This window comes from Balaenoptera musculus, chromosome 6 (genome assembly GCF_009873245.2).
Source record: "Balaenoptera musculus isolate JJ_BM4_2016_0621 chromosome 6, mBalMus1.pri.v3, whole genome shotgun sequence".
Taxonomy (NCBI): domain Eukaryota; kingdom Metazoa; phylum Chordata; class Mammalia; order Artiodactyla; family Balaenopteridae; genus Balaenoptera; species Balaenoptera musculus.
The window spans coordinates 24227908-24244180 of record NC_045790.1 but is presented as its reverse complement, the minus strand read 5'-3'; the positions used below and the strand labels follow the sequence as shown (position 1 = coordinate 24244180).

General features: G+C 55.6%; 1 protein-coding gene across 10 annotated transcripts in view; it reads right to left on the bottom strand.

Annotated features, from left to right (window-relative positions):
- Window positions 1-16010, bottom strand: part of WNK2 (WNK lysine deficient protein kinase 2) — a 148418-nt gene extending 132408 nt beyond the window's left edge. For all 10 annotated transcript variants that reach the window (XM_036855342.1, XM_036855337.1, XM_036855340.1 and 7 more), the window contains exons 1-2: window positions 15767-16010; window positions 14503-15182 (exon numbers count right to left, since the gene is read on the bottom strand). In XM_036855342.1, coding sequence (XP_036711237.1) covers window positions 14503-15180 — 678 coding nt within the window. In that variant the 5' untranslated portion in view covers window positions 15181-15182; window positions 15767-16010. The remainder of the gene's footprint in view (window positions 1-14502; window positions 15183-15766) is intronic.
- Window positions 16011-16273: the final 263 nt, after the last annotated feature.

Genomic DNA, 16273 nt, shown 5'->3' with positions numbered 1-16273 from the left:
GAGGGCTTGCTTTCCCACAGAGGCACCCACGGGGCAGGCAGGCCTCTCCTCTGGCCCACAAACCCAAGACGACAGAGAGAAATGCACGCCAAGGCCAGCAAGGCCTGATGGGGCTTCTTCACCGTACACGCAACCTGCGTAAGCAACAGCCAGTGGTGGGGAAGCCAGAGTCAGGTGCCACTGCTGCCACATGCAGGCCACGAGGGAAGGACTATGGAAGCAGGACCACAAGAGCAGGGCCACGGGGGCAGGGTCATGGGGGCAGGGCCACGGGGGCAGGCATGCAATAACAGCCATGAGAGCCCAGCTAAGCCCACCAGGACCTGACGGTACTGGCCAGCCATGGACCCCTCTGCCATACAGTCTGGCGCCTGTGCCAAACCCTAGTCTCCCGGCTCCTCTGCGCTCCTCCCCAGGACCTGTGGCCAGGGGTCTATCCCAAGTCACATCTGAAGGGCAAGATCCCACTGTGACCCCTGGCCTGGCCAGCCCCACTCACAGAGGCCCAGCCTGGCTCCAGGTGGAAAGCTGGCTACGCTGCCTCCGCTCTGCCTTGCCAGATCAAGGACACAAAGGGCCTGCCTCAAAAATGCATCTATAAAGCTCTCCAGGAAGCAGCCAGCAGGGCCAGAACGTTCCAGAGTCACCATCTTGCTCCCCTCCAGGAACAGAGCAGGGCTTTGTCTTTTATCATCACCGTCATCAAATATTTACAGAGGCTGACAGACATCTCAGGCAGGCCAGCCGTGAGCCAAACACCACACTTCCCAGGACAGGCGGAGGTGCAGGCGAGTAGGCAGGGCGGCCAGAGGGGTGAGGTTTCCTGCAGGGCAGCCGCTGCTCTCTCCGACTGGAGCAAACGTGCCCACCATGGGTCTGGGTCCTTGTGGTCTGGACATAGAACCCAGAGTAGGCTGACTCTATGCTGTCCCCACTGCAAGAAGTACACAGGCACAGGTTGAAGGGCTCCCCACACTCAGGACTCCCAGGAAGTCAACAGCAAGGGAGTGAGCGGGCACCCACTCCAGCCCAGGCAAGCAGAGGCCTAGAGCTGCCAAGGACAGGGTGAGAGCAGCCCCGGACCCCCACGTGCACCTCAGCCTCCTCCCTCCAATCTGTTACAGTCCAGACTGGAAACCACCCAAGTCTGTCCACGGATCGACAGGCAGACTGTGAACACCTACACAGTAGAAAAGGGACCGACTGCTGATCGGTGCAGCCAGGGCTGAGTCCCAGAGGGCATACTGACACATGTGGGCAGCAGACACAAAAGGCTGAACACACACTGTGTGATCTACGTGCAGGAAATTCTAGGGCAGGCAGGTGACCTACAGGACAGTAGGCGGGCAACGGGACCTGGGGCCAGGGTTACAGGGAAATGTCTACCTCTGCCAGGTAGGGCTCCCAACGCACTGACCTGCTCTGTAGGCTCCAGCAGTTTGACTTCCACAATAATAAAGCAACGCCCCTCTACTGTTCAGCATTTTATTTTCCTTTACTTTCAAAGAATACCATCTATCCCTTTCTTCTTAAAAACTCTTTCACTGTTTATTTTCATCTGCTTTTGCTTCATTTTATTTCTAACCGATAGCTTTTAATGTATTTTGCCATTTTCCCTAAACTCATCCTGTCCTCTTCCTCTGAAGTACGCCTAGCTGAGTTTATGCACTTCCAGTCTCCTTTTTAACCTTCTTTTCACAAACAGCAAACGCAGTCATCTGTGCGTACCTCCTCTCAGGCTGAGCCGGGTCTGCGGCCACAGCAACCAGACCCCAGCCCGGGCAGACCACCTGAGGGCCCCAAAACCCACACCAGTCCTGTATCTACCCCAGGGGTGCTGTCCAGGGGATGTTAACCTCCAACTTGCAAAAGCAACTAAGCAAGATGGGAGGGGGCAGGCAAGCCCTTCTGAGGCTGGGCCCCAAACCCCAGGAGACAGTATAGGTGGGGAAGGTGGGTCCACTGGCATCTAAAGGCCCAGAATCCCACTCACAGTCAGGGCCACCAATGCCTGGGAACACCCTTGCCTCAGGCTCTCGACCACCCCCAGGAACCAGCCCCCTCTGTGTGACTCCAAATCACTCACAGCACCACACCTGTGCTAACAGAGAAGCCTCAGTGTTCCCCATCGCCCCCTGGTAAAACCAGAACCCCCAGCTGCCAAGCCTGGCCACCCAAGACACCAAGAGCCAGCCACCCTCCCCACACAACACAGCCCCCACCCCTCTCCACAAAATGGCTCCTCCCCACCTGATAACCTTCTCCCCACATGGTGGCCCCAGGTTCAGAACCACTCAGCACACACACAAGGCCCACAGTCCAGGCCCCATGCCCTCAACCCAGAGTCCTCACCCAGAACGCTCAGAGGCAGCTATCATGGGGCAGAACCACCCCAATCAGATGTCCCTAGGGAAATGTCTGGACGCTTGTCAAAGCACAGACAGCCACCACTGAGGGCAGCTTTTGTCCCCCTAGGAGCCCAACAGTCCAGGTGACCAGGCCAAGACCTACATCATGCAGGGTGGGGGCAACCACCCCAAGCAAAAGCTAGAGCAGATCATTCACATATGTCATAGGTCTAGTGCATAGCCAGGGAGAGGCGGGGTGCTGCTTGGGTCCCCAGGGCCCGAGAATGTGCAGATATCGAGACTGTTCCAGAGGGTCCCCTAGAACCAGCCCACTCTGCCTGTGGCTGTGGCCACCCAGACCCAGACCTTTGCGAACATGCTTCCAACTGGGAACACAGGATGGCCCCAAAGACCTGAGAGGAGGCAGGGGGTCTTTCAACAGTGGCAGGGGACCCTCGCAATGCTGATAACCAACGACCCTGCAGTCCCCTTATGTCAATTACTGCTGTTGCACAAAAACACCTGAGGATGGAGTATTTCCAAAATCCAAGCACACGTGGGCCCCCACCACACCCAGGAAGGCACCTGGTGACTGCATCCCTGCCCTGCTCCTCATCCAGTCTCCTCCGTCCTTCAAGCTTTCAACGTTCTTCCAAAAAAGCCAAATTTACTCCCCTGCTTGAAACTCTTAATTAAAGAGAAGAAATGCCTCAAAACCTGTCAAGGCAGGTGTCAGTGGATTGCTGCTGGCCAATGCAGCAAAAGGACTTCCTGGCTTGAAGACACAGCACAACAGCCAGCTCCTTCTGGGGGGACCACAGCAGCACACAGGCTGAGAAGCTGCATCCCACAGGGTGCAGGGGGAAGCACCCTGACATGTGTGGCCCCAGTCTGGAGATGAGAGGAACATGCAAAAACCTGGGCCCAGCTGTGGGCAGGGCTGGGGGTGAGCCCACCCTGAACTCACCCCCCAGGGGAAAGGGGAGGCTCGTGGATCCACTCGTCCCAGTGGTGGGCTCTCGCCAAAGCTCAAGGAGGCGGGAGCTGCAGGCCACGTGGTGATTCATCATCACTGCACACGTTAGCACAAATGCTACAATTATGACTTTGCAAAATACCCAGAACATAAAAAAGAGACAAGAAGGGCATGTACCAAAGTGAAAACAGCTATGTCAGAGGAAAGAGATTTGGGGCAGTTTTTTCTTTTTCAGGTTTCAGCATCTGTCATGTCCGTCACCCTAACCCTAACTTAGGTAGCTTGAAACGTACCCCCCCAAAACCCCACAGTGGCCTCCCCATCCATCATCCACCACCCCCTCCATCCTCACAAACCCCACTCATTGGAGGGGGTCCAGGGCTAGCACGTTGGGCGGAGGGATTGTTCTAGATTAAAACTGACATGACAACCAAATGCAATGCCTGACTCTTGACTGGATCCTGGATCCAAACAGGAAAACTATCAGGAAGGCACAGTCCACGCCAGACGTGTGGCTGACGGCACCCAAGTTAGATTTGAGTGTGACACTGAGTTATGGTTTTGTAGGAAAACGTCCGCACTCCTATACGAGATGTGTGCTGAAGTTTTCAGGGCAAGGTGGAAATGGGCCAGAATAAAACATATGCAGAGGTACAGAGATAAAGCAAATGTGGCAAAATGTTTACAACTGGTAACTCCAACTTTCCCATCCATGTTTTTCAAAATAAAAAGTTTGTGGGGAAGTGTAAACTAGATTGCTGGCAGAAAGGAGAAAGCTCAGAGGAAGAGGAAAGAGGAGAGGGTAGGGCCAGCGGGTAGACAGCTGGGAGGCCATGTCACAGGGTCCCAGCCACAGACTCCTGGAGGTGAGAGGTGAAAGGAGCAGGGCATGGCAGCCCCTGGAGGCACCTAGAAGCAGTAGGGTATGTGGGTTGTTCTGTTTGGAAGACAGGCCCAGGTGGAAGAGGGCCTCATCAAACATGGGCACCAATCAGATCTTGGAGGGATGAGGTAATGAGCACCAATAAGACCTTGGGGGGATAAAGTAACCAAGACAGACACGGGCAGGCACCCCTCGCACTCGCCCACTGTCTGCCACCCCTGTCTACCAACAAAACCCACTGTGCCCAGCCCCAGGGAATAGATCATAACCCATCTCTGCCATCAAGCCTTTCCCAGATGCCCTTGCAGCTAAGGGAGACCACACAATCTCATTGTAACCAGAAAAACCAAAGAGGCTTACTGGTAAACGTTTTCCTTTATGGATTAAAATATGGACACCTTACTTAACCTCCACCTAACCACCTGCTTGCTTCCTGTCTTCAAATATGGTTGTGATGCCTGGAACTATGGCAGCCTTTCTGCCACCATGAGGTGACGAGACTGGGGACAAACCCAACAAGGCTGAGGAAAGTAAAAGAGAAAGAGGGACAGCACCTTTCTCCCTGCCAACATTGCTGAGTCACTAGGGCCCTGGACAGGCCATCCCCAGATTTCAGATTCTGGGGATGATCAAAAGTCTGCACTGCTTAGCCATACTTGGCTTGCAGCTAAGAATTTTCCCAGCTTATCCACTCCTGAGAAAGCACACAGACAGCCAGGAAAGCAGGAGGCCTGGGGGAAAAAGTGGACATCAGGAGGACAGGTCCTTCCAGGGCAGCTTCTGGCCTGAGACAGGTAGAGAGTCTTCTCAAGGGCAAGGCCAGCTTTCCATGTCTAGATCCAAGTGCTGCCAACAGCACCACCAATAAGTGAGATGGGAACCCCCATGTCTGCAACGTCTGCAACGCAGCCAAGACATGCCATGGGAACATTGGAACTCTATGTTCCAATGTTGGAACTGTTGGAACTCTACCAACAGTCAGCCAACAGGACACTCCTCGGAGCCCATCCTGGTCCCATGAGATGTTCGCAAAACTAAAGAAAAGGTGGAAGGGGTGCAAGGCCTCCCACACCCTGTCAAGAGCTTCACAACACAGTGAGTATTTTAAAGGCTCTGAGAAGTCCCACAACAGCAATTCATGCTTGACCCAGCACTCTTCAAGCCTATTTAGTAACACCCCTTTCCAAAGCAACCCTCTGATCACACATGGAAAATGACAATCCAGGGAGAGGCAGGAAGCGTGCCACCAGCTGCTGTCTCTCAGTGTGAGCTTGGATGTGAGCCACCTTCCCTGAGTCTCCTTCTCATCTATGAAAACAGAGTCCCAAAACTTCTCAAAGTGGTTCTGAGGACCTGATAAAACTCACACATGGGTCCAGACAACCAAGAAAGTCCTCACCATACCACAGCTTCTTTCCTGCCCTCCTGCCCATGGCCAGCTGACAGCCAGGCCTGAACCTCCGGGCCAAGGAGGCCCCTGAAGCCAAGTCAGGACAGCCCTGTGCAAACCACCAGGACTCGGGGGCACCAAGCCTCGCCCAGCACCACTCTCTACTCCACTGGCTCCTCTGCCCATGTGCCTGGGCAGGGTTCATGCCATGCCATCTTTAATTTCTGGAGCCACCACAGAGAGACCCCACTCCTGAACACCTGGGAAATATGCCCAGCTCAAGGGCTGACCAGCCCTGGTCCTCAGGGAGGTGGTGCATGAGGGGGACCACTGGCCAGTCCTCCTGACTTGTGCCATGAAGGCATGAAGACCGCTTGGCACAGAAGCCCCTGGAAGCAGATGCTCAGGGAGCCCACAATCCAGGGCCACCTCTCTATGGCCAAGGACACTCTGCCCAGCCTGCAGCCTCCCCGCAGAGCACGGCTGGGCAGGGCTTTCTGGAAAACCTGTCCAAGAGGACCGGAACACAAAGCACAAAGACAGGAATGGACCCCAAACCACAGCCTCTCCTTGCAAACCAATAAATTGCATTAAGAGACACTCTAGAAACAAATAAAAAGATAAATTTTAAAAGCAGTGATGGGACTTCCCTAGTGACGCAGTGGTTAAGAATCTACCTGCCAATGCAGGGGACATGGCTTCAATCCCTGGTCCGGGAAGATCCCACATGCCGCAGAGCAACTAAGCCCGTGCGCCACAACTACTGAGCCTGCTCTCTAGAGCCCATGAGCCACAACTACTGAGCCCGTGTGACACAACTACTGAAGCCCACGTGCCTAGAGCCCGTGCTCTGCAACAAGAGAAGCCACCACAATGAGAAGCCCACGCACCGCAACGAAGAGTAGCCCCTGCTCGCCGCAACTAGAGAAAGCCTGCACGCAGCAAGGAAGACCCAACACAGCCAAACATACATACATATATACATAAATAACTTTATTTTTTAAATATATAAATAGATTAAAAATAAAAGCTGTGACACTTAGTGACTATAGCTGTATTTATAAAAGATATACATGGGGAAACAAGAACTTGAAGGTAATGTGCAAAAATAGTTAAGTAGTTATATTCACTTGAATTATGAGTAGTTTTTTCATTTCTGCATACTTCTTTAATGTAGCTGTTATACTGCTTTGTTTTGCTTTTTAATTAATGAACTATTTTTATAAAAGAAGTTCTCGGCTTATAGAAAGATTGAGCAGAAAGTACAGAGTTCCCTTGTACTCCCTCACACCTGCACACAGTTTTCCCTATTATTAATATCTTGCATTGGTGTGGTACTTTGTTATAACTGGCATGCCAATATTGATATTATTATTAACTAAAGTCCATTGTTTATATTATGGTTCTCTCTTGGTGTTGCACACTCTGTGGGTTTGGACAAATTTATAATGACATGTATCCATCATTATAGTATCACACAGAATAGTTTCACTGCCCTAAAAATCCTCTGTGCTCTATTCATCACTCCCTCCCCACTAACCCCTGGCAACCACTGATCTTTTAACTGTCTCCACAGTTTTGCCTTTTCCAGAATGTCATATAGTTGGAATCATACAGTATGCAGTCTTTTCAAATTGGCGTCTTTCACTTACTAATGTGCATTTAAGGTTCTTCCATATCTTTACATTGTTTGAAAGTTCATTTCTTTTTAGCGCTGAATAATATTCCACTGTCTGGATGTACTACAGTTTACCTGTTCAACTACTGAAGGATATCTTGGTTGCTTCCAAGTTTTGGCAATTATGAATAAAGCTGCCATAAACATCTGTGTGCAGGTTTTTGTGCGGACATAAATCTTCAACTTATTTGAGTAAATACCAAGGAGCATGATTGCTGAATGATATGGTAAGAGTATGTAAAGTTTTGTAAGATGTCGTCATACTGTCTTCCAAAGTGGCTGTACCATTTTGCGTTCCCACAAGTAATGAATGAGAGTTCCTGTTGCTCCACATACTTGTCAGCATTTGGTGATGCCAGTGTTCTGAATTTTGGCCATTCTAATAGGTGTGTAGTGATATCTCATTGTTTTAATTTGCATTTCCCCAGTGAAACACGATGTGGAGTGTCTGTTCATATGCTTATTTGCCATCTGTATATCTTCTTTGATGAGATGTTTGTTAAGGTCTTTAGCCCACTTCCCCCCACCCCCCGCCCGCTCCCCAAGCTTTCCTCTGTTCAAGAAGCCAAGGTCAGAGGCAAGGAGGGGACCATGGTTCTGTGTTCCCCTTCCGTGACCCACAGAAAAGGTCTTGGCCTATTTTTTAATCTGGTTGTCTGGTTTCTTATTGTTAAGTTTTAAGAGTTCTTGGTATATTCTGGGTAACAGCCCTTTATGAGATATGCGTTTGACAAAGATTTCCTCCCAGTCTGCATCTTGTCTTCTCATTTGCTTATAGGCCTTTGCAGAACAGAAGTTTTTCATTTTAATGAAGCTGAACTTAGAAAGTTTTTCTTTCATAGATCATATCTGTGGTGTTGTATCTAAAAAGTAACTGCCAAACCCAAGGTCACCTACATTTTCTCCTATGTTATCTTCCAGGAAATTTACAGTTTTGCATTTTACATTTAGGTCTATGATCCATTTTGAGTTAACTTTTGTGAAAGGTATAAGGTCTGTGTCCAGATTCATTTTTTTGCATGTGGATGTACAGTTGTTCCAGTACCATCTGTTGAAATGACCATCTTTCTCCATTGTGTTGCCTTTGCTCCTTTGTCAAAGGTCAGGTCATACATTTATGTATATCTGTTTCTGGGTTCTCTATTCTGTTTCATTGATCTATTTCTCTATACCACACTGCCTTGATCATTCTTCTTTTATTCTTTTCCAAAACTTTAACATTTATTTAAAGAACACTGACATAAATTGGAGGTAATGATCAAGTATTCCAGGAAATCTTAGAATTCAAGTCTCTCAGGAACAGAACCGGATATGAAAAATACTTGAAGCGGGAAAACCTACAGCTGACTCAGGTTGCCAACCTCAGACAGGCTGGGCTTCTGCATCCTCACCAGGGGGCCTCTCCACCCAAAACACAGCTCCTGGCCAGAAGCAGATCCTAATCTGCTTCTTAGAGATTCCACCTGCTTCAGTCACACCCTTTCCTTATCTGCAGCTCAGCAGCCAGGTGCTCGGGGGCACAGGCCCTCAGCCTGCCTGCACCTGGAGGCCCCTGGGCCACCCGAGGGGCCCACCTCCAGCCTCAGGCAGGCCTCCCTGCTCCTCCAGGTTCAGCTTGCTCTCCACCTCAATCTCAGCTTCTTAAACTGTTTATCTGCAGGGTGAGAAGAGGCTTAATTCTGAGCGCCCGCTCTCAGCAGTGCTGCATACTCGGTGCTGAATGTACTTCTCCACAGTCCCCATGGCCCTGTGAGGGTTGGCTAGCACCATCCCCATTGCACAAATGGGTAAACCGGGGTTCAGAAAGGCAGGTGCCCTCTCTACGGCCTCCCCGCTGGGAAGCTGTGGGGCTGGGGTCCAAATGCAGCAGGACACCCAGAGTGTTTGTATGCACTGCACAGTGTGCCCTGCCTGGCTGCGAGGCTCCTAAGCACCCCTTCCCCCCCCCCCCTCAGGCAGATGCTGGCACCGTTCAGCCAAGGCAGACCACAAAGGAGACCCGAGCCTGTGGCCTGAACCCCTGCAGGACTGAGTCAAGTTCCTCTCCAACGAAGTGGTGACCTACAGCTGCGTGTTCTCACCTTCGGCATCATCCAGCTCCAGCCTGAAGCCAGCCCAAGCTACTGGCCCCAAGAGATGCCTACAGCCAGGCAGAGGGCTGCTAGAGTCAGCCATTCTGGAAGGTGAGTGGCAGGCACTCAACAAGTCCAGCCAGCCCAGGACCGCAGGACAGTCTCTCCACAGACTGACTCCCTTGCTTCCTGCAGGCTTCTTGCAAACACGCCTCCTCTGTGAGAACCTGGCTCTCCCACCATGACTCTCCTGCTGACTGTGGTACACCAGGGCTGGAACCAGGACACATGCTCAAAAAATGCCTGCTGAGCCAATAAACCACACCAGCCTGCGCTGCTGAGCCCGGACACGAGACCCAGCATTGGGAAGCCTAGGGAACGTCCACTCTCTACCCTCCTCTTATCAATTCTTTCCCTTGCCACTATAATGTTCCAGCTAACAGTCCACCAGCAAAGCTTCACCCACCTCAGAGTTACCCAGTCACCACCTGGAAATGGCACGAGAGGTGGGGAGATGCCCACTAGCCCTCCACCCAAGTTAGACAGTCTGGGGATCCTCCCTCTGGGGTCCAAGTCACTGGGCAATTCAGGCCTGAAACGCTCAGCCTGGTACCCTCACACGCCAGGGCCCTGAGGATACCCTGAAAGGCACACACTCGGCCACAGGAGCACCTGCTTCCAACAGGGAATGAGCTGCAATGCCCAATGTGCCCACAGTGGTGACCCACAGCTCGGGCTGCTTGCTCATCATTGCTGACCACACTCACCTCCCCAACAAAGCTTGGGGATAGGGGAGGGGCCTCTGGGTTCCGGATGCCCACACTTCTGCACTGATGGGCCCCTCCCCAGTGCATTTCACAGGCCTCTCAGAAAGTTGGCACCAACCTTTCTCACCAACCAAACCATAACTGTGGTCACGATGACACGTGAAACATCATTTGGGAAAGCAAGTTCAGTGTTGACACCCAACTGCCTTCAAATTACACCTCTTCCAACAAAATTGCGCCCTAAGAAGATTTTTTTTTAAATAAAAATATAAAAGCAGGGTGACCGCCAGCCAAATTGAGTTGAGCCCTTTCTAAGCATCCTGCTCCAGCAAGTGAGCACCATCTCCTCTGCACATCCCCTCATCTCCGCATGTCAGCCAGATTGGGCTGCTTGTGGCTCCTCTGAAAGCAACACCTGACCCTCCCACATGAGGCCACAGGGGAGACCTCTCAACCCCAGGCCTGCAGCTGCCCAGCACCACAGGCACGTGCCTGGTCTATGAAAGGCGATGGTGCACCTGCATGGTCAGGTGTGTGAGCTCAGCGCCCAGTACAGGTGGGGCACCCACAGACATGGGAGAGGTGCCAGACCACACCAATAGCAGGCAGACCTGGCCACCCTCTGAGGACAGCAAGGGGACCGGCGTGCTCAGCACGGCTGCACACGACAGGCCCCTACAGGCATTATCCACTGCCAGGGCGCAGGAAGGTGACACAGAGGTCTGGTTGGGGTGGGTGAGTTGGGAACAAACGAGTCCTCCATGGCCACACGAAGGAGACATCAGCAGATCCTGTGGTCCCCACATCCACAGCCTCTCCCCGGCCTGGAGTCCAGGCCATCACCACCCCACGGGAGCCCAGCGACCTCTGGGCAGTGCAGAGCAGCAAGAGGACAGCTTCATGATGACACCTGAGGGGTCCAGAAACCTGTCCCTGGCTGATGGGGGCTCAGGCCCCATGGTACCTCTTCAGGACTCTCATGGCCCTCAAAGCCCCTGCAAGTACTCCAGGCAGAGGGTCAAGGACTGATACCTCCATGAGGCTAAATGACTCCCACGCTGGGCACAGGCCAGGACACAAGCGAGGGAAACATGAGTTGATGGTGGAATCCCCCAAGAGGCCGTGCCCAACCCTGTAACCGCAGCTCACAGCAGCCTTCTGTGAGGAGGAGGCAGCACAGAGGACACTTGGAGACAGGGGCCTGCTGACGGGAGGGGGTGGCACTTACCAAGGGGGCTGAAAACCAAGGTTCTCTTCAAGTTCTCGAAGAAGACATTTAAGCAGGTGGTCCAGGAAAGGCCAACAGGCCGCCTCCAACGAGGCTTCTGGACACTGGCTGGGATCTGGGTTGGCCGCATTTTCTCTGCTCAGAGGCCCCACCCATGGCTCAGAGGCATCAGCGGGTGAGAGAGGGTGCCTGAGTCACCTGAGACCATGTCAGTGGTCCACACCTACCCCCACCCCAGGCAACCCAGAGTCAACCAGAAGCCTCCAGCTATCCCGTGCACTGTCTGACAGGATGGGGTCTGTGAGGGGCCAGAGCTGGCCACAGGGACGTGGGAAATGTGAGCCAGAGTAAAGGCAGTGGTTCTGGGTGCATTTTGTACTTTCCCTGTTGCTATTATAATGTGTCCTGGTGCCAGAAATGAACATTCATTCAAAAGAAGACAGAAGGAGAGGTAATATTTTAAAATGGCTTCCCCCAAAAAATCAATGTCAGCTTCGAACGTCTGGAGAATTCAGGAGGTGAAAACACCTCGCTGCCCTTCACTGTGATATGAACGCATATTGCGCTTTCTGCAAAGCTCTTTCGACACTAAATTATAGAAGGAAACTGGAAGTCATGGGGATCTTACATCCTCCAAGCCAGACTTATTAGGTCCAAAAATGCGGCCTTTCCTCCCCTTGGCAGGGAACCCTGGAAAAAGCAAGCGGGTGACACTGTCTCAGTTCTGGGGGAGGCAGGCAGGTGCCCAACATCCCCTATGGTCCCAAGGTTGAGAGGAGGAAACAGACTTTTGAGGGTTGATTTCCAGGGCATTCCAAAGATGCCAGCTGAGGAGCTTATGGGGGTTGGGGAAGGGAGGGTTGGAGGGCAGGAGGAATACTGCAAAGCTCCCCGTACTGAAGGCAATGCTCCTGGCAACCGACCCTCCAGTGGGAGCCCTGATGCTTGGGAATTCTGGGGGCTGGGTGGAGGGTGAACGTCTCCACCCCGTGCACTAGGAAACCCCCTCCCCAGGCGCAAAGCCAGCATGCCACCTGTCGCCCTCCCTGGTGCTTGGTGGTCTGAGAGGACTAACCTGGTGCCCTGCCCTCCACGCTTATCTCCTCTCCTAAGGACGGCCATGCCAGGTGGCCTCTTCCCATGATGCTGCAATCCCCCTCTACCATCTGTATCCTCACAGGCGACCTTGGTGGGCTCTCAACAATAAAATGGGGGAAACAACAGCCTCCTGTTTGGTGAAAAGGAGAGTGCACACACAGCAGGCTCTCAGCTGCTGTCCTAAGCTGGTTCCCAGCCCCCTCTGGTGTAAAACCCTCTCAGACCCACCCAGCAGAAGGCAGCTGACCCTAAATGCTGCATATCAGCCCTCTTGTTGGGGGAGATACAGGAACAGCTTCCCGGCTGGCATGGGGCCCCCAGTAACTACTGTAGGAGAAGCAAAACCAGACAGATTAGAAGCCATCTCCCACTTTCCTACTCCCACCCAGAGTACAGGAGTAAAAGCCCCCTGGACAGCAGCCAGGGTCCACGCTGGTGCCGCTCTGCTTAGGGACCCAGAGGCAAAACAGCTTGCCTTGCCTTAAAGGGAATGGGAATTAACAACCTCCTCCGAGGGTCACATGTGCCTGCAATGCCTCAACCAGATCAGCTGGGCTCTGCTGCTGAGGTCTAACTCAGCTCCCGCCTGCTGCAGCACCCCCACTCCTGTCCTCCACCCGCAGAGGCATTCCGCAGCAGAGCACCAGTGGGTGCTTGGAGTTCCACATCAGGTCACTTGGCAAGAGCGAGAAGGTGGGGAGGGAAGGCACACAGCCACACTCTAGAATCAGGAATCCTCTTCTCCCTCTCCGGGTCCTCTCTCCCCTGTGCGTTCACACACAGCAGTGATGCCCAGCTCACTCCTATGCCATCCCAGCAAACCATCCATAGGGCCCCAGACCACAGACCACTGAGGCCACCCCTCAGCAGGTCCCAGAACCTGCAACCGTGAGGGAGGGGAGTTCTCAGTCCCTCGTGAGGGACTCAATAGGCCACCCCTGGCTCCACCGTGAAAAGTCCCTATTTCCACAAGAGAACCAAGGAGCCGTGAGGAGGGGTGGTCTCTAAAGCTCTTTGTCTCAGAAGAAAGGCTGAGGACAGGTGGACACTGGACAAATTAGCCAGCTCACATATACACACACACACAAGCCACCCTGCAGGGGCCCAGAGGACAAAGCAACCAAATCCCACTTGTGAGCCAAAAAGGCAGGCAGCCTGCGTCAGGACTGGTAGGCCCAGCTAACTTTCCAGGGCGCTGGGGTAGGCTTACATCTGCATGGCCAGCTCTCGCAGAGTCCAGCCCCATGCCTGACAGCTGTTCCCCCAAACAAGGGAGGGTCAATAAACACCCACTGTGACAGGCGCTGCCCCAGCTTCCACGGCCGGCCCAGGACAGCCTGAGTTACCGTTTATATAATCTTCCAGGGCTGGGGCTGATATAGCCAACATGAGGGCAAGGTTATGAAAAATGCAAGTTCAGAGCCTTTGCATCCACAAAAACCAAAACAAAACAAAACCAAACGCCACCCGTATTTTACATGACTGGGTTTTAAGACTTCTCACATATCCATTTTGTGAACTAACAGGACACAGTGACAACACTTCCAGGCTTTGCCCCAGAGGCCCCAGGGCCCACCATCCCTCACCGTAAACAGACCCCAGGTGAAAAGCCCCTCAGACATCCCCAACTGGGGCATCTACACTCTGCAAGACGCAGTAAGGTGCTCATTTAAGAGCAGCTGAGAGTCCCCCAAACCACCCTGTGACCACCTGGACACAGGGCCCTACAGCCCCCACACTGCTTCTGCACAGACACGGACGATCCAGACAGCCTGGGTCAGTACAGCCCAGAAGAAGGAGCGGCACTGATCAGCACTGAAAGACACGCCCTCCAAGTGCCCAGTCTCCATCATGGGCCCACATCGTGCCACACTTAGACACCACACACTGTGAGGTCCGACCTCCATCACCCAACCGTCACCACACAGACCGCCAGCACAACCAACCACCCACCCAGAGGGTGACACACAGATGGCCGCTGCCAGGGGTGGCTAAGGCCAGGCATGGCCCGATGCCAGAACGCACTCGCCCACCACCCACCTACGGCCATCTCGCCCCTCACCTGCAGCTCACACCAGGCTACCTCCACCCAGGTCTCCGTGTCCAGACCCTTGTAGACCGTCTTGAAGGAACCGCGGCCAAGCTCAATGTCGAACTTGAGGAAGCGGCCGTCCAGGGAGGTGGCCACAGCCTTGAGGTCGTCCTCGTCGTCGTCCTCCTCCTCGGGCTCCTCCCGGCGTGCGCGCCCGAACTCTGGCCTCGCCTCGAGAGCCCCCACGTCCTCCTTCCTCGCGGCCGCCGCCGCCTCCTCCTCGCGGGGGCCGCCCTCGGGGGCAGGCGCGGGCGAGGGCGCGGGGTCCGGGCCAGGCTCCTGAGCGCCCGCGGGCTCAAGACCGGGGTCGGCAAGGTCGCCCAGCGGCGCGGCAGGCGCGGCAGGCGCGGGGACGGCCGGGCGACCGCGGGCGCGCTCGGCGATGAGGCGGCGCGTCTTGCAGAGTAGCAGCACCCTTCGCTGCAGCGGCTGCGGGGGCTGCGCGCCCGGCGACTCGGCCCCCTCCAGGCCCGGCGGCTCCTCCTGGTCAGAATCCACCACGCTGCGTCGCAGGAAGCGCTGGGGCCCGGGCCGCGCCGCCCGCGCCCGCGGCACCGCCGCCGGCTCCGCCATGCCCGCGGGCCCCGCACCGCGCCCGGCCTCCATCAGTGCGCCGGGGGCGTCTCGGCGGCCGCCATCGTCGTCCATCTCTGCGAGCAAGGACACACAGGCCCGTGTGAGCGCGGGCCTCGCCGCACCTGCCCGGGACGTGGGATGAGACAGTGCCGCCCCAGGGCCCGCGGCCTGCCCGCCCCGGCCGCGGAGGGGCCTACTGGGCTGTGCCTGGGGCGGGGGGGGTGGGGGTGGGGGTGGGGGTGGGGGGCTCTGCAGACCGGATCAGGAGGCCGGGCTGGGTGGGAGGGAGCCGTTCCCTGCTCAGGCCTGGGCCAGAGAGGAGCCCTGCTGGGCTGTCCCGGGGGACACGAGGGAGGCTGCAGAGGGGGCCGGAAGGCCGGGGAGAGGGGCACCTGTGCCCTGCCCAGCCCCGGGGAAGGGGGCCTACTGGGATGCCCCTGGGAGGTGGGGGTGGTTAAGACGGGGCCGGGAGGCCCGGGCTGGGGAAGTGGGGATGCCGTGCCCTGGGCAGCGGAGGGGTGAAGGAGGTTGGGGAAGAAGGAGGTACTGGCCCGGCGGCGGCTCCACAAAGGACGCTGCCTGGGGCGCAGGAGGGGCGCGCGGGGAGGGGGATGCGGCGGCGCGGCGCGCACACAAAGGCGGCGGGTTCGGCACTCACAGGGCGAACGGGCGCCGTCCATGCCCGCGGCCCGGCGGCCCGGGCGGGCGAGGCCGCGCTCAGGGCCGGGATCTGCGCTCGGGGCTGGGGTCTGCGCTCGGTCCGGGGTCGCTCTCAGGGCCGGGGTCTGCGCTCCAGACCCGGGTCACCCTTGGCGCCGGGTCGCGGCGCTACTTCCTCCAGCCGGCCCGCGGCGGGGCAGCGCTCCCGACTGCTGCTTCAGCTCCGCGCGGCTGCGCTCCCGCACCGGCTCAGACTCTGCGCGCGAGGAGGGCGGGGCATTCGGCTGCCCGCCCCCGGCCGGCGCGGCGGGGCGGGGCCTGGCACGCCCACCTGTCCTCGGGCGCGCGCGAGGCCACCTGCGGGCCAGCCCCCGGGGCCGCGCAGGCCCACTGCGGCCCTCATGCTCCCCGTCCGGATGTTACTGCTGGCGCCTGAGGATCTTTGGAATGCCCCACGCGGCTGCTGGCCGCGGATGGTCTGTTCTCCCCCCTGCAAACCTGGCTT